The 22615-nt window shown below is 41.4% G+C and overlaps 1 protein-coding gene across 2 annotated transcripts in view; it reads left to right on the top strand.

Annotated features, from left to right (window-relative positions):
- Positions 1-423: 423 nt before the first annotated feature.
- The window catches only part of Abraxas2 (abraxas 2, BRISC complex subunit), a 41175-nt gene continuing 18983 nt past the window's right edge, over positions 424-22615 (top strand). Inside the window, exons 1-4 of one of the 2 annotated variants that reach the window (XM_028868641.2) lie at positions 424-538; positions 6389-6479; positions 13616-13652; positions 15677-15743. In XM_028868641.2, coding sequence (XP_028724474.1) covers positions 440-538; positions 6389-6479; positions 13616-13652; positions 15677-15743 — 294 coding nt within the window. In that variant the 5' untranslated portion in view covers positions 424-439. The remainder of the gene's footprint in view (positions 539-6388; positions 6480-13615; positions 13653-15676; positions 15744-22615) is intronic. The other variant, XM_028868638.2, reaches the window with a different exon arrangement.

The raw sequence follows: 22615 nt of genomic DNA, 5'->3' as shown, positions 1-22615 counted from the left end.
TTTTCAATACAGAATCCTATCGTTTTACCAGCTCCACTGCTTCTGACAAAAATTCCACTGTCACTACACCAGCCAGGATTATTGTAGATCTCCCTTCCCTTCCACCTCTCCTAGACATTAGTCTCAACCTGCCTGGCAAAGTGTGTTCAGACTGAAATTACATCACGTTTTTCCCGTGTCAAATCTGAAACTCTTCAATTGCTTGAATCATCTCCGACCTTTCACCCTTCAGCTTCATTTGCAGAATGGACAGGCTGGAATATAACAAGGTTGTACAGACAAGCAGCCCTCTGAGGGACACGTGTAACAGAAAGTGCTGGGTCCCTTTGATCAGGAATCCTTAATTTCCACGGTCCTCTCCTGGGGCAGCTTGGACGACTCCATTTCCCAGAATGCTCAGCGGCGGGACGTCCAGAAGACTCTGCGCCCTCCGCAGGGCATGATGGGGGAGGTGGAGATTTCCATCATGGCGGCTTCCATTTCGGGCTACACCTTCAGCGCTGTGTGTTTCCACAGCGCCAACAGCAACGCCGACCACGTAGGTGCCGGGCCCCCTGCCGTGGCCGCTGGGGCCTTCGGCCTCCTCCTCGGGCTGGCGCCTGCGGCCAAGCGGGGGCTGCTGGAAGCTCGGCCCTCGATACCAGGGCCAAGCCGAGGAGCTGGTGACCCAGGCGGCTCCCGCCCCCCTCCAGCTCCTGCACTTCGCGGGCCCTTCCTTCACTTGGCCCTCCCTGCCTCGGGCGGGTCCTGGCACAGCTGTTGTCAGCCCAGCGGACCTGAAGTGCCCGGCCCCGCCAGTGTCAGGAGTTGCCCTAGCAAAACCGGGTGCTGTTCGCTGAGAGTCGGGCTTACAGACTCGAGGAGCGCCCTGGGTCGGGAAGGAGTAGAGAGAGATCAGGCTTGTTCTAGAAGGAGACCCAAGCCCTGCCTGCCTGCCGGCCTCACGGGTTGTCGTGGCTGTCACTGTTCATACTTATCAGACTTGGTTGTGTGTGTGTGTGTGTGTGTGTGTGTGTTTTTACCCCAGTGGAAAATGGAGAATGTGAACAGGCGCGTTAGGCGGAGAGTCTGTTTGCACTTCCTCGAAGTTGCATGTTTAGTTCCTCAGCGAACATTAGAGTCCACGGAACTAGTCTTACAGGGAAGTGACAGGCCCACATAGGAGCGATCATAAGTGCGCAGACCGTGGAGTCCATAGGAGGAGCATAGTTTCTATTTTACACTGACCTCTGACAGAAAATTCTTTATGATATAGATGCTTTTACAGGACGTAATTAATTTGCCCACTATTTAGGGGATTTTTTTTTTAGTGATATTATTGGTGAACGATTCAAATTCATTAAGAGAGTGGGATTTTGTGGTTGTCATTTCAAAACAACGGTAGCTGGAGGAGGTTTTGTTTTGTTTTGATGTCAGCAATCTTCGCTTCCATTAATAAGTACTGATCCCGAGAGGTGATTCCATTAGTAAATTGACCGGAATGAATTTACTGTTCTTTTCATCTCTGCAGTGTTGATGGTAGAGATTACTGATAGGAATATATTCAGCATAGTTTTGTTTTGTTTTTGTTTTTGTTTGTTTTCAGAGACAGCTTTTGGTATTGCAGCCAGCCACTCAATAATGTAAGTGGTTGTGATACTCCTAGTGTCCATAGACTACCGTTATGAATTCAGGGGTGCTGCTTTACTCAGTTTTATGGAATACCTAGGAATACCATAGTCCATGTATAAGGCAAGATTATTGTAAGGATAAGACGCTTCAACAGTATTTCTAGAAACTGCTGTGGTCCTGTTGTTTCTATTGTTATTCATTCTTGGTTGGTTTTTTTCCCCCCTGTTTTGAGATAATGTCATATAATCAAGGCTGGCCTTGAACTCCTGATCCTATCTCCTGATCCTATCCAACCTCCTATGGGCTAGAATTTCAAGGGGGTGCCATTATACCCAGCTTTAGATTGTTAGCGGTTTAATAATGGTCTTAATATTTATTTCATGCTTGGCACGAGGCTAAACATTTTATACAAAGTAAATAGTTTGCATTGTGTTTTATACAATTATACTCGTTTCTATTAATCTTACATTTATGGATGTGAAATACTTAAAAGCAATGTCATTTTTAAAGTTAAAGAATTTACTTTTGTAAGACACATTTGTTTGGTCTAAGAAAATTAGTCTAAAGCCAAAATTATTCTATAGAGATAAGGTTAGCAAAAATTTAAAAAATTTTTTTCCTTTGGTTTTGAGATTATAATATAATTACATCATTTCTCTCTCTTCTTCCCTGCAAACCCCTCCCCCATGGTCTCTTTTTTCATTAATCATTAATACATGCTCATATTTATATATGTGTACATATATATTCCTAAATATAACCTGCTCAATCTGTATAATGTTACTCATATGTATGTTTTCAGGACTGATCATTTGTTTTGGATAACCAATTGGTTTGCTCTTCCCTAGGGAAGACTGTTTCTCCCACTCTCAGCATTCCTTGGTGATCTGTAGTTCTTTGTGTAGGGCTGAGGCCTTCTTGGCTTTCGCCCTTCCACTTTGGCCTGTCTATTGGTGTCATCCTTATTCACCTCAAGTTTAGCCAGTCATGTGTATGAGACTTTATGGGCACAGCTTCTAACAATCTCACAGCAAACTCCATGATCCTCTGGCTCTTACAGTCTTTTTGCCCCATCTTCCACAATGTTCCCTGAGCCTTAGGTGTGGGAGTGTTTTGTAGATGTATCCATTGGAACTGGGCTCCATGATTGGTTGTGTTTTTTGGTAATGGTTTCCATCTGTTGCAAAGAGATGTTTCCTTGATGAGGGGTGAGGACTACACTTATCTATGAATATAAGGACAAATATTTAGGTTGTTGTTAGGGTTATGCTGGTGTAGTAAAGTGGTTGTAGGTTCTGCAAGATCCATGACTTCACTAGCTTTGAGTAGTTGTTAGGTGTCTGGTACCAGGCATGGTTTTACTTTTATTGAATGGATCCTAAGTAAGTCCAATTAGAGAGCTGTTGGTTACTGCCAGGTTATGTGTGCCACTGCTGCACCCTTAGGGTTATTGTGACACTCTGGTTATTGATGTGGTTTGTAAGTGTCACAGCTGTTTGTTGCCTCCTTCCTTTGGAAGCTTGCATGGTGGCTTCTGAAATCTAGTCTGTGGGGGCTGGGGGTATTCAGGTCTGTTCCAGCTCAGGAGCCTCTGGACTCAGTTTCTGAAGTGCAAGGTGTGTCCTCAGCATTAGCAACTTTTTCCACCTCTTGGGGGCAACCAAGGGCAATAGCAATAGACTGTATGTCTTAGGAGTCTCTTAGCCTTGACCAACAATTCAAAAAGAGTTTCTTAGGCCTGATGGTAGGTTTTTGTTAGGTGGATTTTTTACTCTTGGAGGAAAGCAGACATTTTCTAAAAAGGACCAGATAATGACAGATAGTACTTTCTCTCTATTTAAAAAGTTTTGGAGGCTGAAGAGATATGGCTCAGTGGTTAAGAGCACTGGCTGTTCTTCCAGAGGTCCTGAGTTCAATTCCCAGCAACCACATGGTGGCTCACGACCATCTGTAATGAGATCTGGCGCCCTCTTCTGGCTTGCAGGCAGAACACTGTATACATAATAAACAAATCTTTAAAAAAAAAGTTTTGGAGCCATATGGTCTCTTTAGCAACTCTTCAGTTCTGTTGTTGTAAGAAGAGACGAAGTGCAGACCATGGACAAATGAGGTGACTGTGTTCTATAAGAGCTTATTTATAGCACTGAAATTTGAGTAGCTAATGATTTTATCAGTTCATGGAACACCTATTTTAATTTTTGCAACCATTTGAACATGTAGAAACCATACTTAGCTTGCAGGCCATGCATTAACAGTGTTGGACCTGTGGTTTGCCTCTTCCTGCTGTAATTGAATGCAGTGGTTCTTAACCTTCCTAATGCTGCAACCTTTTAATACAGTTTCCCATGTTGTGGTGATCCCCCAACCATAAAATTACTTTGTTGTTACCTCATAACTGTAATTTTGCTGCCATTATGAATCATAATGTAAATATCTGATATGAAACCGCTGTGAAAGGGTCATTTGACCCAAAGGGTCATTCATGACCCACAGGTTGAGAAATGCTGATGTAATAGTTACTCAGATAATCCAGACCAGTGATGAATAAACATTCCTAGTTAACTTTAGAATGTTTTAATGTCATGTGAGTTTTTTTTTCTTTTAAGACAGGGTCTCTGTCTCTGTGGCCTTTGCTATCCTAGAACTCCCTTTGTAGACCAGGCTAGCCTAGAATTCAGAGATCCACCTGCTTTTGCCTCACCAGTGCTGGAATTAAAGATGTGTGCTACCATGCCCAGCTTCATGTGAGTTTTATCGTTGTTTCTCATGCTGGAGGATTATTGTGGTTAATAGGGAAATACAGAACACAGTTAAATTTAGATTTCAGATAAATAATTTTATGTAACATTTAAGATATACTAAAAACTTGTTTGCAGCCAGGCATAGTTGTTCATGCCTTGTAATGAGAACTCTGAATTGATAAGACAAGTTTATTTAGTGCTTCTCATGATCCTCCTACATCAGCCTCTTCAGTATATCCTGCTGGCTTGGACCACCATAACCAGTTAGTTGGTGTTTCTCAAACTAGTAGTCATAAACATCTGTTTGAGTATGGGGAGATTCTTCTGTCTTTTTCTTTCTCTGCAGTGTGGGGATTGGACCTTGGTATTCTACTACTGAGACACACTCATCCCCAGCCCAAGATTTGTTTTTGTAAATGAAATCTATACATTAGTCAGATTTAAATGTAGGCATAGTTTTATGTTGGAACCACAGATCAGCTCTGTTCCACCAGAGCTTTCCAAATAACCACTCAGAGACTTATTAATTATAAATGCTTGACTGATAGCTCAGGCTTATTACTAACTCGTACAACTTAAATTCACCCATTTCTATTAATCTATGTGCTGCCCCGAGGCTCGTGACTTTTTCCTCTCCTGCATATCCTGCTTCCTTTCTGGCTGGCTGGTGACTCCTCTGACTCCACCCTCCTTCCCAGCATTCTCTCTGCCCCAAAAATCCTGCCTAGCCATCAGCCAATCAGCTTTTTAGTAACAACGAGAACAATACATTTTTACTGTGTACAAAGATTGTTCCACAGCATTTAAAGAATGCCCTGAGTGTGGTATTTGGGAAGTTTGGGATACTCGATCTCTTTTGGGGTTGCTGGCAGTGCTGTAGGTTGAACTCAGGGCCTCACATATCCCAGCAAGTCCTCTTCACATCCAGCAGACACTCCCAAGTCAAATACAAAAGTGAGGGCCCAAAGCATCTGTTTTGCTCCCTTCACCCACAGATGTACATTCAACATTGGAAATGTTTTTAAAACTGGGAACTTTCTGTGGCTGGTTTGATGAATCAGCATAGAGTGGAGGATTATGTAGAACCTTGTTGGAACAAAATTTATGCAACCAGTATTTGGTGAATACTAAAGGAGCTTGGGCACCACGTACATGTTGCAGTCTAACAGTGAACAGAGATGCCTGCTCCTGAACTTACATTTTAGCCAGGGTGGGCATTGATTATGTCTGTAAGTCTGTAACACGGCATATTATGAGAAGACAGTGAAGGTGGGCTGTACAGGACATAGTGTCTGGCAGATGTGATTTCTCACATGTTAGTCAGGCAAAGCCTCTCAGATGAGGTGCCATTTGAACAAAGGGAAGGAGTAATCTCTGGGTTATCCAGGAGAGAGATTATAAGACAGTGGTTCAGTTCATCATCTCTGCAGGAGGGTTATTTTGACTTTTAGGGTGTATCCTTACTAGCCATGTTTGTACTGAGCATGGCAGCAAGTGCTCAAACTGGTCATTTGCAAAGGAATTCCTGTTGACTATGTTGATAGATGTTCTCCACATGTGTAAATAAGCTGCTGTGTTTATTAGACGGGAGCAAAGTGTGTTGTCTGAAATCCTGATTTCTCTGCCAGCCCTATCCTGTCATTATCTTTATTCTGTCATCATTAGTGGCTTGTTGTTGTTTTTTAAAGCAATAAAGAAGTTATATGAAGTTCCAAGAAAGCAACTGTGGCATATTTCTCTTCCTGAGATTGTCTAGCATACTATGGGATGTAGTAATGAACTCACCTAAAAGCAGGGAATGCTTGTTAGTTTACAATAATATGTCATTTGGGGACATTTTTTTGCGTACAATCCAATTATAAGATATATCAGCTTGCTGTGTTCCCGTCGCTGGTTTATAAATCAGCACTTTACATGCCACATGCCTTATTTGGATTATTGTTAAAATTGATATAAAAGAGTAGTCCTCATTTCCTTTTAATTTTACTAAAAATTATCTTTAAGTTTAACCAGTTATTTTTCTCCTGTTATTTTAGGAAGGATTTTTGCTGGGAGAGGTAAGACAAGAGGAAACATTTAGTATCAGTGACTCACAAATCAGCAACACAGAGTTCCTGCAAGTAATTGGTAAGCCTGTCATTGTCCTTAAATAGCCTTTTTTTTATAATCTTTATTTTATGTATATGAGTATTTTGCCTACATGTATGACTGTGTACCATGTGTGTGCCTGGTGCCCTTGGAAACCTAAAGACCTAGAAGCCAGAAAAGGGCTTCATATACCTTGGAATTGGAGTTACAGACAGTTGTGAGCCACTATGTGGGCCCTTGAAATCAAACCCAGGTCCTCTAGAATCAAACCTAACTCTGGAGGTGGAGGCAGGAGGTTCAGGAGCCCTTGCTACCTGGCTAGTTTAAAACCAGCCTGGGTTATTTGAGCCCTTGTCTCAAGGTTAAATAAATTAATAAAGTAGTAAAAGAATGCAAGGGGGCTAGAGAGAAGGCTCAGCAGTTAAGAGCACTGACTGCTTTTCCAGAGGACCTTGGTTCAATTCCCAAGTGCACCCAAATGGCAGAGAGAATGCACAGAAACTAAAATTATATCCACTAATAGATGATATGATGACTGGTAAAATAGCTCAGTAGATAACCCAAATTTAATCCACAGGATCTACAGATTGTCTTCTGATCTCCACATGCATGCTATAGCATGCCTCACTCCCCCCACAAAAATAAATACATTGAATTAAAAAAAAAATAAATGGTATGAGGAAGTAGAGAGATGGCTCAATGATTAAGAGTACTTGTTTTGCCGGGCGGGCGGCGGTGGTGCATGCCTTTAATCCCAGCAGTCGGGAGGTAGAACCAGGCGGATCTCTGTGAGTTCGAGGCCAGCCTGGGCTACCAAGTGAGTTCCAGGAGAGGCGCAAAGCTACACAGAGAAACCCTGTCTCGAAAAACCAAAAAGAAAGAAAAAAGAAGAGTACTTGTTTCTCTTCTAACACCTGTGTTAAGTGGCTTGCAACTGCCTGCAACTCCACCTCTCTGGGCTCTGATGTCCTCTTATGGCCTCTACAGGCACCTGTACTCAATGGTGCTTATACACACAGATATACATAATATACATAGAAACAGTGAATTTTTTTTTTATATAAGACAGTTTCTTTGTATAACTTCGACTGTCCTAGAACTTGCTCTGTAGACTAGGCTGGCCTCAAGAGAAAGATCCAACTGCTTCTACCTACTGAACACTGGAATTAAAGGCCTGTACCACCATGCCTGGCCTAAAGTAAATTTTTTAAATTTTGTTTTTATTTATTTATTTTTAGTTTTTATATATATGGGTGGCTTTCCTGAATATGTGTCTGTGAGCCACATGTGTGCCTAGTATCCATGGAGGCCAGAAGAGGGTGTTGGACCCCCAGAACTAGAGTTGTAGATGGCTGTGAGCCACCATGTGGGTGCTGGGAATTGAACCCAGGCCCTCTGAAAGCACAGCCATGATCTTAACTGCTGAGCAAGCACTCAAGCTCCCAAAGCAAATCTTTTGCCGGGCGGTGGTGGCGCACGCCTTTAATCCCAGCACTCGGGAGAAGTGAGTTCCAGGAAAGGCGCAAAGCTACACAGAGAAACCCTGTCTCCAAAACCAAAAAAAAAAAAAAAAAAAAAAAAAAAAAGCAAATCTTTTTTTAAAAATAGAAATAAATTATATAAGATGTTATGTAGACAGATTTTTTTCCATCGGGACTGTTGGCTCCCCAATAATGAACGGAGACTTATTATTAATTGTTTTTATAATATTTATTTATTTATTTTATGTATGAGTGCTTGATCTGCATATATGCCTTTATGCCAGAAGAGGGCATCAGATCCCTCTAGAAATGGTTGTGAGCTACCATATGGTTTCTGGGAATTGAACTCAGGACCTCTAGAAGAGCAGCCAATGTTCTTAACTACTGAGCCATCTCTCCAGCCTTTATTATTAATTATGAGCGCTCAGCCAATAGCTTAGGCTTGTTTCTAACTAGCTCTTATAACTTAAATTAACCCATTTCTATTCATCTACATGTTGCCACGTGACTTGTGGCTTTTACATTTTCTCCTGTATGTCTGTTCCCTCTGCAGCCACTGGCAACTCTGCCTTTTGTCCCAGCATCCTCTATGCCCCAAAAATCCTGCCTAGCTATTGGCCATTCAGCTTTTTATTAAACCAATCAGAGTGTACAAAAAGATTATTCCACAACAATATTATGTCAGAGTGCACAACTGTAAATGTGGGTCTTTTCTAAAGCTATTTCTTACTCAGTAATTAGTCTGACTTTTACTGAATTAGTATGTGACTACTTGATAGTATCCCCAAAACCACAGTGAACCTGAAAACTGACTGTAGATCAGTTTATCCCCATTGCTTATTTCACTTTGCGCTACAATGAATGAAGGTGTCGTTTTAGTCTTTTCTAAGGGATCTGGCAAAGACAGTTCCACATGCTCTTAAGATACTTGCTAGATCTACACAGGAGTTCACAGGATACACTCAACATTCACTTTGGGGAAGGTTGCTGAAGAAGAGGAAGGAGAGCTTATGGATGTATTCCCTCCCTTTCAATCAGTTTAGTTTTGATAAATAGCATAGTCTATTCAGGAATACCTTAAACCCATCACCAAGTGGCAGTTTTCATAAGCAGAATAGAGCAAGGGATGCTTTGTTTATTTATATAGTAAATGTGTTAAAGGACTTCTCTATCTCTTTTTCTTTTTATCTCTCTTTTTTTTCTTTTTAAATTATGTGGGTGGATATGTGCATATGATTGCAGGTTCTTGCATCAGCTCCCCCTAGAGCTGGAGTTACAAGTAGCTGTGAGCTGTCTGATGTGGGTGCTGGGATCTGAACTAGGGTCCTCTACAAGAGTGCTCTCAACCACTGGGTCTTCTCTCTAGCCCCTTTGAATAAAATTGTGTGGGCTTGATGCCAAGGCAGAGGTCAACTTTGTGGAGTTGATTCTTTGCTTCCTCCTTTACATGGGTTCCAAGGATCATACTTAGATTGTCAGGCTTACGTAGCAAGTACCTTTACCCACTGAACCATCTTGCTAACCCTGTTGAAGACTTGGTATGATTGAGGCCAAAGCTAGGCAAAGAAAAGAATACCCAGATATCTTTCTGTCTTTCAGAATGATGGGAAGGATATGACAGAGAAATACTACACAGCACAAGATAAAGCTGTAAAAAAGAAACAAAACCCCATAAATGTCTGAGTCAAGGGACAAACTGATAGTGGAAAACCAGTAATGACATCATGAAGGAAAAAACATAGGGTTAGAGGGCTGCACATTTTGGGGAGTGAAGCGCAATCCTAATTAGTCTTAACAATAAAAAACCCGGAGTCAGATATCAAGTGTGACAACTGAAAGATCAGAGAAGTAGAGCATCCATCTTTGGCTTACAGGCCTAGCACATTTGACAGACTTTTCTGTGAAGCAGGATATTCTGAAAGGCTGTATTAGCTTGTCTTGGCAAAGTTATGCAGTCACTTTCTTTTGTGTCCTGCTTGTCCAGTTTGGACAGCATATTATCAGCAGTCGAGGCAAGAGCACTTTCTTGCCAGTGGCTTTTTTTTGTTTTGTTTTGTTTTGTTTTGTTTTGTTTTTGTTTTTTTACAGTGTTTCTCTGGGTAGCTTTGGAGCCTGTCCTAGAACTCACTCTGTAGACCTGGCTGGCCTCAAACTCACAGAAATCCCCTGCCTCTGCCTCCTGAGTGCTGGGATTAAAGGCGTGCACCACCACTCAGCTTCCCAGTGACTAACTTTTTCCACAAAGAAAGTAAACTTTGGGCAGGAGGAGGGAGGAGAGGGGAATCTGGTGGTATGTAAAATGAATAGAAAATCTCTTAATAATAATAATAGTAATAATAATAATAAACTCCATATGGAGTTTCTTCAATACCCATCATCTTATCTGAAGTAGATTGGTGCTGCCAGGAGCAGATGTCTCATTGTTATTTAAAAAAAAAACACCTATGTTATTAAAATACCTTAAATGCCATATTTTGTAGATCTCTGAAGTATTTGAAGACCACCTGTTATGGAGGCTCACAAAGGTTTCCTAGTGAGATCTGAGCTTGCTTTACCCAGCAGAGCTGCATTAGAGGATTGCTTGACCACGTGCATGGTTACTAGGTGATTCAAAGGGTCTACACTTGGCTGAGCTGGGGGAGGTCATTTCCTCCATCCCTTGGTATTCCTATAAAAAGCCCTTCTAGAGACAGAAGGGGCCGGTGGATAAGGATAACCCTTCCGAGGCTATCCTGTGTTTCTGTTTCTCTCCCCTCTATCCCTCTAATATTTCTTATCCCTCTCTCCTCAAGAGTACCCTGTTGTAAAATGCGGGAGCTGGGCTCCCACAACCTGTCTACCTAAAATATATCTGTTGGACCTTGAAAACATACCCAATATGACTACAAATTTGATTGTAATAGGTGACTAACTACTAACCTGCATTTCTTTATGATCCTAAATAGTTTGTAATATTAACTTTCAAGGACTAGAAATTTGCATTATATTGTTAAATGAGCTCTATAGGTACAATACCATGAACAAGAATAGAAATGCATTTACAGTATGTTCTAACAAAAATAACCTCAAATTTGTATCATATATAAAAGTCCAAGGCAGTGTAAAATATTTAAAACTAGCAGTTGCTTTTTTGATTTAAAAGTAGATTCAATCATCTACCTTCTTATCCTATCATATCTATACCCCCCCTTTTTTCTTTTCAAAACAAGAACCCTGAATCTAATCTCTTTTGTTCAGCTTTTTTCCTGACCATTACTAATAACAACTTGTAACCAGCCACTCTAAACAATGACAAATATCCATAATCCACTGAAAAACCAAAAACCACCCACCCCACCTCTTGGTTTGATCTTTGGAATCCACGGTAGAAAACTTGAGAACCAGGTCCTGAAAGTTGTCCTTTGACCTCCACACCTGTGTCATCGGACTGTAGGTGCTCACACAGACACAAAATGCTATTAAAGTTCTGAATAGTGGAATTTTACTTCATAAGGTGTTTGTGTGTGTAGTTATTTATTATTTGCACCTATGTTTTCAGAATTCACCTTGTAAATAAAGGTTAAATTGATAGATGCAAGGCCAGGGAAATAGTTCAGTAGGTAAAAGCACTTCCTACCATAATATTTGGAGATTGAGCCCCTGGACCCATGTAGTGGAAAGAAAGACTAAATATAAAGACACATATACCATGATGGTTGCAAACCAGATAAATGTTTTTGTTTTTGTTTTTTTAATCTAAATTGCCAGATTCTGTTAAGTGAATGCAAAGATTGCATTATTTAAGTACTGGATATCAAATCCAGGGCCTCCACATATACTAGACAGACTTTCCCCCCATGAACTACATGCCTAGAGCATGTCTGTATGCCTCTAATGTAGAAGTAACTGTCTTATTCATTAAGAAACACAGAGCCAATGCAAAGATGAAAGCCCAAGAGGTCAGAGCTAAGAGCCTTACCCTTCACTCTGCAGCTATCCTCTTCAGCCAAGAGAACTATTTCCTGTGTATTTGTCTTTGTAAAGACTTTCTGTTCTGCCTTCTCATTGGTTGTAAACCCAATCACATGACCGTCTCGTCTGTACAGACCTCCAGGTTTTCTATGGTTGGTATTGAGATTAAAGGCGTGTGTCTCCATGCTGGCTATATCCTTGAACACACAGAGATCCGCCTAGCTCTTCCTCCCAAGAGCTGGCATTAAAGGCGTGCACCACCACCGCCCAGCTTCTGCGATGGCTTGCTATTAGCTCTGACCCCCCAGGCAACTTTATTTATTAACATACAAATAAAATCACATTTCAGTACAAATAAAATATCACCACTCTAATCCAGTGGTTCTCAACCTGTAGATCATGACCACTTTGGGAGTCCCAACAGTCCTTTCACAGGAGTCACATAGCAGATATCCTGCATATCAGATATTTACATTCCTATTCAGAACAGTAGCAAAATTATAGTTACTAAGTAGAAATGAAAATAATTTTATGGTTGAGGGTCACCACAGATAAAGAACTGCATTAGGAAGTTTGAGAATCACTGCTCTATTCTGACTTGTAAATTAAGAAGGTTGATGCTGTACAATTTAGCTTGAGAACTACTACTTGTTCAGAGTTCAGAATTTGCTCCAGTGCTTTCAATAAACAAAATAGTGTTACCTTTAAAGTAAAAGGTACGTTTTCTTTTTCCTAAATCCTAAGTAATATTTTTGCTAACCATGTTCCATATCGCAATGACTAACAGTATCTGAAATAATGTAAGGGTAGTGCATTGTATCATTGTAAGCATCAAAAGAAGGGAATTTTCGAGATGAGGTTTTCTTTTTTGTATTGTGTATTGATACCATAGTGGGGCAAATGAACTCTTCTTTTCAGTGGCAGTTCTGCATTTGGACATGGATTTGGGAAGCCTTAACTATGAGAATAGCTCTGTCCTTGAAGGCTCTGGTTTTATTTTAATTGAGGTAAAATTATTGCCTAAAACCCCAAGGCTGTGTCTTTTTAAACAGCAGCTGATGAGTCACTCTGTAGGAAAATGTGGTAAATAGAATTGAATAGTCAATTAGTCTCATGCTTTCCTAAAAAACCAGCCTGTGGCCCCCTGATGAGTTTGAAGAAATTGTTCATTCTGCTTAACCCAGCATCTTTTTAGAAGCCGTTGGGATCTGTCTTATAAATGACTGTTTCCCTTAATACCAACCAGCTCTGAAAGAGTTAATAGACATCCAGCATTCCAAACACCTGGCCCAAGTTGTCAGGCATCGTTAGAGGGTTATTAATGGTAGGAAAGTTGAGGCCCTTCTCTTCCAAAGCTGTCCCCACAGCTTTTATCCAGTTTGATTAAATGCTTCCAGTCAGTGGCTACGTTTTCCTGTGATGCTTTGTTTAAATAGGTAAGATTGAGTAAGTTGTACAATAGCTTCGTTTCCTGAATAAGAACTGTCAGAGTGCACTCATCACACAGAGACAAGTGAAAGCAGAGCTCCATTCTGCAGTCTGCTTTGTTCTGAGACTGCGTCTCTTGCTGTAATGGGAAGCAGTCAACTGCCTTCGTGGCACACACATGGCACCTGTTCACAAGAAGAAAATGATCTTGGTTATCCTAAATTTTGGTTTGAAAAAAAATCCTGAGCTATTTTATAATTGCCCGTGCCTTACATGATTAACTGATTTTTGTTTTTTTCCTTTGTCTGATTACAGAAATTCATAACCATCAACCTTGTTCAAAACTTTTTAGGTAAGCCATATGTAGTTTTTGTAGTTTGGATGCTGATTGAAAAAGTTGTTAGAAACCAGTGAATTTAGGCCTGTAATTGATTATGTTATAAGCATAATTAAGGATACTCCAAATCTATTTAAAGCTTTTTTCTCAGTTTTGTGTGTGTGTATGTGCATTTTGTGTGTGTGTGTGTGTGTGTTGTTTGTTGCTTGAGAGAAGATCTTGCTATGTAGACCAGGCTAGCCTTGAGTTTATGATCTTCCTTCTAAAGTGCACTGCCACACCTGGCTTCAAAATCTTATTTATTGGATGCTAACTGTGTTTGCAGGACTGTGCTTGAGTGGGAAAAGGGATGCATGGACATGTAAATCATATGTCAGTGCTTTAGATTGAGCTTTCTTTCAACCTCTCTGTCAAGAATTTTTTACTTAGAGAAGAAAGTTACTCAAAGATTACATATAGATAAAATTATTTATAGAAATCACGTATAGATATAAATTTAATTTTGAGAAAAATTAAAAATGTTGAATGTTCAGCTTTTATTTTAAGGAGGCAGGTAGTGGTGGTGCATGCCTTTAGTTCCAGCACTTGGGAGGTGGGGGCAATTGGATTTCTGTGAGTTCAAGGCCAACCAGGGCTACACAGTGAGAGCTTATCTTTAAAAAAAAGGAACATAGGGGTTGGGGTTTTAGCTCAGTGGTAGAGTGCTTGCCTAGCAAGCGCAAGGCCCTGGGTTCGATCCTCAGCTCCAAAAGAAAAAAGAAAAAAAGAAAAGGAACATAAACTTTCCCTTTTATGTTTAAGTTAATATATACCAGTTCTGTAACATGGCCACTGAAGGACAGAACTTATTGGAAGAGAGACATTCTGAAGGACAAAGCAACAGGCGAGTGACACCTGCAGGGAAAAGTAGATACTCCCAAACTAGCACCAGGCCTCTCTGTCATGTGACTGGATGAATGGAGGGTCTTTCACATGCTAAGCAAGCCTGTCCCACTGAGCTACATCCCTGGTCTTCTTTCTTAACCCATCCCCTTCCACCTGAGGATTGATTTCAGAAAACTCCTCAGGCTCTGCTTCTTCCCCACCCCTCCCTAAAGCCAGGCCAGTGCTTTCCTTCCAGTGTGCCCACATAAACAGTAGTCATTGTTGAGATAGGATCTTGTTATGTAGCCCCTACCTACGTAGAACTAACTGTGGACCAAGTTGGTTTCAAACTCAGAGATTCCCCCTGCCTCTGCCTCCCAGGTACTGGGATTAAAGATAGGTGCCCCCATACCCATCTTTTCTTCAGTATTCTTTTTTTTTTTCTTTTCTTTTCTTTTTTTTTGAGACAGGGTTTCTCTGTGTAGCTTTGGTACCTGTCCTGGATCTCACTCTGTAGACCAAGCTGGCCTCAAACTCACAGAGATGCGCCTGGCTCTGCTGGGATTAAAGGCATGTGCCACTGCCGCCCGGTCAGTGGTGGGGCATTTCTAAGACCATCACCAGGGACAAGGGCCCTCGTGTCGGCACATCTGACTGGTCTCTCCTGCTAGCTCTGCAGCTGGAACCAGTTGGTTAGTTTTACTGTCTCTTCCTACAAAAATAGCAGAAAACTTTGTTGAATTTGGATGAACTCATGCCTCAGCACTGTGGCTAGAATATGTAATGAAAAAGCATCCAGGGGAGGGTCTGTTAAACATTCCACAAATGTTCATTTCCCTTCATTTCTCAGAAAATGAGGTGCTTTTATCTTTTTTCCTAAGTAATTGATACTTAGAAACAAAGTAGTGGAGCCATTTGAAACCACATTTTGTAATGACTTGATTACTTCCCACACATGGAAGGAATGTCTTTTGAATGGAGCAATCTCTTGAGTAGTATTTGATACCAAATGTACTTTCTTATCAAGAAAGCACTTCAGCTGATTTCTGTTTACCAACCTTGAGAAGAAGCAGTTGCCTCTATTAGGTTTAGATGTTCTGTAGGCCCCTGTAGTCATGTCTGTGTCACAGTACTATAGCATTTTAATTGACTTTTTTCTTCTTTAAAAAAAACAGTTTTTATGATTATGCAAGCAAAGTGAATGAAGAGAGTTTGGACAGAATCCTTAAAGATCGAAGGAAGGTATGTTTTGTGTATTGCTTGATATGATTGGAAAGCCATACCGTAGCACACAAAAGGAAGAACAACTAGCTCATAATAACCAGTGTGTATGAAGTATTTTCTCTTGGTGCTGGAAATCAAACCCAGGGCTTTGGGTACAATAAGCAAGTGCTCTGCCATTGAGCCACACCTCTGACCTGTAAGTAGATTTTAAAGGTAAATTACAGTTTTCAAACATTTCTCTATATCAATGGGGGGAGAAGGGGATAAGTATTTATAATATGATCTCATTTAGGTAAAATTTGGGGGAAAAAAAATGAGCTTTAAGCCAGGTGGTGGTGGCATACACCTTTGATCCCAGCACTCAAGAGTCAGCAGCAGGCAGATCTCTGTGAGCTCAAGGCCAGCCTGGTCTACAGACTGAGTTCCAGGACAGCCAGGATACAGAAAAAAAAAAGACCATTAATACAGAAAATTACCAGTAGTCCAAATGGCTCTGGATAGTTCATTCTTATTAGTTTATAATTTGAAAAGTAATTTTGTAGATTTTTAGATTTTTTTTTTAGTTTTAAAAATGTTTTAAACTTACTCAACAATTTCATTCATGTGTGGTGTGTGTCTTGATCCTATCTACCTCCAACCTCCCTTAATCATCTTAGACCTCTCCCTAACATTTGCCCCTTTCATCTTCGTGTCCTATTTTTGTTTGGTTTTGGTTTTGTTTTCTTTTGTTTTTGTGTCTTTTGGTTTTGGTTCTTTGAGACCCGATTTTCCTGTGTAGCTCTGGCTGTCCTGGAACTTGCTCTGTAGACTGGGCTGGCCTCGAACTCAGAGACCCACCTGCCTCTGACTCCTGAGTGATGGAATTCCTCTTTGTTTTTTAACTCACTGAGTCCAGTTCATTCTGCCTAGATGTACATGAGTAATCTACCAGTATCCATTCACTCAAAGAAAAATGGCTTCTGCTTCTTCAGCAGCCTTCAATTGCTATAGCTCCTTAGGTTCAGATATACTCATAAAGATATACTAATATTATAGCCAAGACAATAATCCTGAAAAATGTAAATTATGCTGGGCATGGTAGCATATGCCCATAATCCCAGGACCTGAGAAGTAGATCATTGGCTACATTGTGAATTGAAGGCCAGCCTGGGCTACTTGACACCCAGTCTCAAAACAACAATATCCGCCAACCCCCCAACAAATGTAGGGATTGGAAAGCTGGCTCAGTGGCCAAGAGTGCTTGCTGCTCTTCCATATGTCCCACAGTCAGTTCCTAGCACCTATGTTGGGCAACTCACAACTGCCTGTAACTTCTGCCCCAGAGTATCTGATGCTCCCTTCTGGCCTCCAGTGGCATCTGCACACACAAGGCACACACAGACATCTACATCAATTTTTTAAAAATAAATAACAGGGGTGAAGATATTGCTCAGTGGTTAAAAGCACATTTGTTCTTGGAGAGGACCTGAATTCCATTCCCAGCATCCACATGCCAACTGCTTAGTTAAGGTTTCTCTTGCTGTGATAAAACACCACAACCAAAATAAGGGTATATTTCATCTTATAGCTTGTAGTCAGTTATCCAGAGAAATCAGGAACCTAGAGGCAGAAACTGATGCATAGGCCATGGAGGACTGCCGCTTCTTGGCTTACTCTTCATGGCTTACTCAGCCTGTTTTTTTTTTATAGCACCCAAGACCGCCAGCCCAGGGGTGGCACTGAGCTGGGCCTTTCCACATCAATCATCAATCAAGAAAATGCACCACAGAGCTTGCCCACAGGCCAATTTGCTGGAGACATTTTCTCAGTTGAGTTTCCCTCTTCTAAAATAACTAACTTGTTTCAAATTGACATAAAACTGACCAGCATGGCCAATTCAGTTTTAGGGGATTCAGTGCTATCTTCTGGCCTTCGAGGATAGCTATATTCATGAGCACATACCTACATACAGTGATACACATATACACATAATTTAAAATAAAATAGGGGCTGGAGAGACAGCTCAGCATTTAGGAGCACTTGCTGCTCTTCTAAAGGGCCTGAGTTTAATTCCTGCACCCATGTAAGGCAGTTCACAACCACCTAGAACTCCAGCTCCAGGGATCTGATGCCTTCTTCTGGCCTCTGTGAGCACCACATTTACATAAACACAAATACATTCACATAAATAAAAATAAAATCTTTAAAACAAAATTTTTTTAAGTCTTAAAAAAAAAAGTAGTTAGTAAGGGGCTGGTAGGTAGCTCAGTGGGTAAAGTACTTGCTGTACAAACATAAGAGCCTGAGTTCAGATCCCCAGTGCCCACATAAAAGCCAGACACAGGTATACTTCCCACATGTATGCACTTGGCAATTTTATTAGTATTTGTGTTTTGGGGGTATATATGCATGACGTGTTGTGGCAGAAGTCATGTGGAGTGAGGTTGGAAGATAACTTTGTGGAGTTGGTTTTCAAGTTCCACCCTTATGTGGTATATTAGTTACTTTTGTATGCTGTGACAAAACACCATAAGCCAGCTTAGAGAAGGACTTATGGTTCCAGGAGTCAGAGTCTGTGATGGTGGAACAGCGTGGCCTCAGGCAGGCATGGAGGTTGAAACAGCTGAGAACTCACATTTCAGACTAAAACAGGAAACAGATAGAATGGGAGTGGCATGTGGCTTTTGAACCCTCAAAGTCCCCAGTGATACACTTCCTTCAGCCAGGCCTTATACCCACCAAGCCTCCCCAAACAGCACCAACAAATAGGAACTAAGTATCCAAATGTGTGAGACCTATGGGGGACCTGTCATTCAAACCACCACACTTGGGCTCCAGGGTTAGGATCCGAGGCTTGCACAACAAGCACCTTACCTACTGTGCGTCTCACTAGTCCTCCACACAATCTTTTTAAAAAAAGGAGAGAAGAGCCGGGCGGTGGTGGCGCACGCCTTTAATCCCAGCACTCGGGAGGCAGAGCCAGGCGGATCTCTGCGAGTTCGAGGCCAGCCTGGGCTAACAAGTGAGTTCCAGGAAAGGCGCAAAGCTACACAGAGAAACCCTGTCTCGAAAAATCAAAAAAAAAAAAAAAAAAAGCAAGTTACAAGATGTAAAAAGAAGTCTGTAATGGCCAAGACATACATGAAAGGAATTCTACCTCAACCAAAACCACACATTGTAATAATGAGATGCCATTTGTGACCCATCACATTGGCACAAGATTAGAAGACTCGGCACTGATAACATGGCAGGAATGAGTGGGGAGTGGTTGGTGAATGGAAACTAATGCAGGCATTTGGCAGGCAGATTTTGTTGTTTGTTTGTTTTTTGAGACAGGGCATGCAATAGTCCAAACTGGATTTGAAGTTGGTGTGTAGCTAAGGGTGACTTTGAACTTCTAATCCTCTTATGCCATTCTAGTGCTGGGATTACAGGCATGAGCTACAACACCTTGCTTATGTCATTTTGAGGCTCTAACCCAGAGTTGGGTGACTAATGAACAAGCTTTGTTTTTCCCAACTGAACTACTTCCCCATCCCCAAGAAAAGTGTTTATAGGAATAGTTTTAAGTATGCTGCCCTGGCTTTAGAAATGAGACACAAGAAGCCAGTGGCCGTGGCACACACCTTTAATCCCAGCACTCAGGAGGCAGAGGCAGGTGGATCTCTGTGAGTTCGAGGCCAGTCTGGGCTACAGAGTGAGTTCCAGGACAGGCTCCAAAGCCACACAGAGAAACCCTGTCTTGATAAAAACAAAAACAAAAACAAAAAAGATATGAGACCCAAGAAAGAATTATACTAACATCCAGAATTATTGAACATGTATTTAACCCTGCCAGACTGTATTCTAAGCTAAGCCCTTGCCATGTATTGACACACTCCTGCTGTAGCCGGTAAGACAGATCACTCATTTGACATTTTAAGCTACTTAAGTTGTAGCCAGAAGGTTTTTCCAGTGTAGATGTAACCAACCATCTTATTAAATAAGAAACACAGAACCAATGCAAAGAAGAAAGCCAAGAGATCAGAGCTAAGAACCTTACCGCCTGCTGCAGCTAGCCTCTTCATCCAAGAGACCTCTCCGAAAAAGGGCCTACTTCCTGTGTGTTTGTCTTTATATAGTCTTTCTGTTCTGCCTTCTCATTGGTTGTAAACCCAAACACATGACTGCCTCATCAATGCCTGTCTGTAGAGACTTCCAGGTCTTCTATGGTGTAGAGATTAAAGGCGTGTGTCTCCATCTTGTATAATATTAGAGGAACCAGCCTTAATATTATACATCCCAGGGGCTCAGGAGAGAGAACTACTAACGGCAAGGACTATTTTCAGGAAATAGAATCTCAGCACACAGAGCTCTATCGTCCACTTGCTTTAATTCCTCTGGCATAACATCCTTTATACACAGCTTCAGTTCTGTTCTCATGTCTAGCTCCTTTCTTGCCTGATTTCTCTCTATATTTATCTACTGTCCCCTCTAGGTTTTATCTTAATTCCTTCATCTAGTTCTGCCCCTTCTAGGTTCTCATCTATCTAGTTCTTTCCCCTATCAGCTCCTCTCTCGTCTCGTTCTCTCTCATCTGGCTCTTCCTCATCTTGTTCTTCCCCATCTGGCTCTTCCTCATCTTCCATCTTGTTCCTCTAGTCCTCTCTTTTAGCCCTTCAATCTAGTTCTTCCCCATCTCAGTTCGTTCCTCTCAAGTTCTTACCCATCTAGTTCTTCCATTCTCTTTTCTCTTCTCCGCTTGTGCCCTGGAAGTCTCGGTATATAAAGGGAGGGTTCGAGCTAAATTGTGTAAAGCTATTACTTAACGTCCACCTCTCCTAGGCGGTGTCTCCTTGTGGAATTTACCATAAGTCAGGAGACTTGTATGTGGGCTGTTATCATTGTTAGTCCACCTGGGACTAACAATGGGCGCCCACCTGGGTGGTGTTTCCTGTAGTCCTTGAAAGTGGCCAAGGGAGATAATCTGATTCCAGAGAAAGCCTTTCCTGAGGCTGTTCTCCAAATACCTGGAATGTGTATGTCCAGAGAGTGATCAGTCTACACTGTTAGCCCTTCTTAGGGAAAAGTCAATTGGGAAAACTATGAAGGCACACATGATTTTCATAACAGAAGACAGCTGATATATAACAAGCCAAGTAACACCAAAAACTCCTTGGGATTTGGCTTCCTCTGGAGGAATTCCCTGATTCCTCCAGGTAGTGACTTTGCCATAACCAGCTGAGTTCTTATGATATATTCCTGCAGCCCGCAGCATCTCCAATGCTGGCTGTATCCTTGAACACACAGAGATCTATCTAGCTCTGCCTTCCAAGTGCTGGGATTAAAGGCATGCGCCATGAACGCCCAGCTCTGTTATAGCTTGCTATTAGCTCTGACCCCTAGGCAACTTTATTTATTAACATACAAATAAAATATCACCATACTCCAGTTCTGCCTGACCCTATGGTTGACATGAATCTCTCCCTCCCGCATCCTGCAGCTGCTTGATCCCAAGTAAACACACAGAGGCTTACATTATTTACAAACTGTATGACCTATGGGTCAGGCTTCTTGCTAGCTAGCTCTTACATCTTTTTTATTTTATTTTTATTTATTTATTTATGTATATGAGTGCTTTACCTGCATATACAACTGCATGTACAACTTTATGCCAGAAGAGGGCATCAGATCCCACTAGAGATAGTTGTAAGCCATTATGTGGTTGCTGGGAGTTGAACTCAAGAAGAACTCTGGAAGAGCAGGCAGTGCTCTTAACCCACTGAGCCATCTCTCCAGCCTAGCTCTTACATCTTAAATTAACACATTTCTATTAATCTATGCATTGCCATGTAGCTTTGTGGCATACCAGTACTTTTACATCTTGCTTCTCCTGGTGGAGACTCCCAGCTTCTCCCCAGACTCCGCCTTTCCTTTTCCTATCTCTCTCACATTTCCCGCCTGCCTCTAAGCTGCCTTGCCTTAGGCCAAATCAGCTTATTTATTAACCAATGGGAACAACATATATTTACAGTGTACAGAAAGACATCCCCCAACATCAAGTAATTTGCTTAAGACTCTAGTGATTAATGACTGAACGAAGGCTTATACCAGAGTCTACTGTCCTGATCCCATGTACAAGGAAATTTGTTGTTTCAGTCTTAAAAGCCATCCATGTATTCACTGGCAGAGAATGATTAGATCAAGTCGATTATATTTGTACATCGTGCTGTGGAACTTGAAGCAGCTGTTAAAAAGAATGGGGGAGGAACTGGAGAGGTGGGTCTGTAATCAAGAGCACTGGCTGCTCTTGCAGAGGACCTGGATTCTATTCCTAGAACACACATAATGGTTCAAAACCATTTATAACTTAGTTCCAGGGAATCCATTGGCCTCTGAGGGCACCACACACACAAACATGATGCACAAACATACAAGCAGGCAAAATACCCATACAAAAAATATAATATTTTAAGAAAAAACATGAGAGGTCTTCATGCAGTAACAGATCTCTAAGTTACATTAAGTGAAAAGAGTAGGGGGTTTGTTGTTGTGTGTTTTATTACATTTAGTTTTTGCATGAGTATGTGTATGTACATGACATGCATACATATGCATGTACCACAGCACGTGTAGGTCAGAGGACAACTTGTGAGAGCAGTTCTCTCAGTCATGTGGGTTCTAGGAATCAAACTCTAGTCCTCAAATTTGGTGCCTTTACCTTGTTTTTTGAATGTAAAATTAAACTTGAGCCTCGTGCACTCTGGCACCTTACTACTGAAGTAGTCCCAGGAGAAAGCAGCTGTAGCTAGATATGGTTTGAGTGAAGAGTTCAAATGCACAGAAAATCATCTCGAAGGAACTTTGTGAAGATTTTATAGTTTATTCTTATTTGGGTCTACTCCCACCCAGGGAAGGCATGAAATTAAACT

Source organism: Peromyscus leucopus, chromosome 1 (assembly GCF_004664715.2).
Source record: "Peromyscus leucopus breed LL Stock chromosome 1, UCI_PerLeu_2.1, whole genome shotgun sequence".
In the NCBI taxonomy this organism is placed as follows: domain Eukaryota; kingdom Metazoa; phylum Chordata; class Mammalia; order Rodentia; family Cricetidae; genus Peromyscus; species Peromyscus leucopus.
Note: the sequence above shows the minus strand (reverse complement) of the source record. Positions and strands in the feature narration are given on the sequence as shown.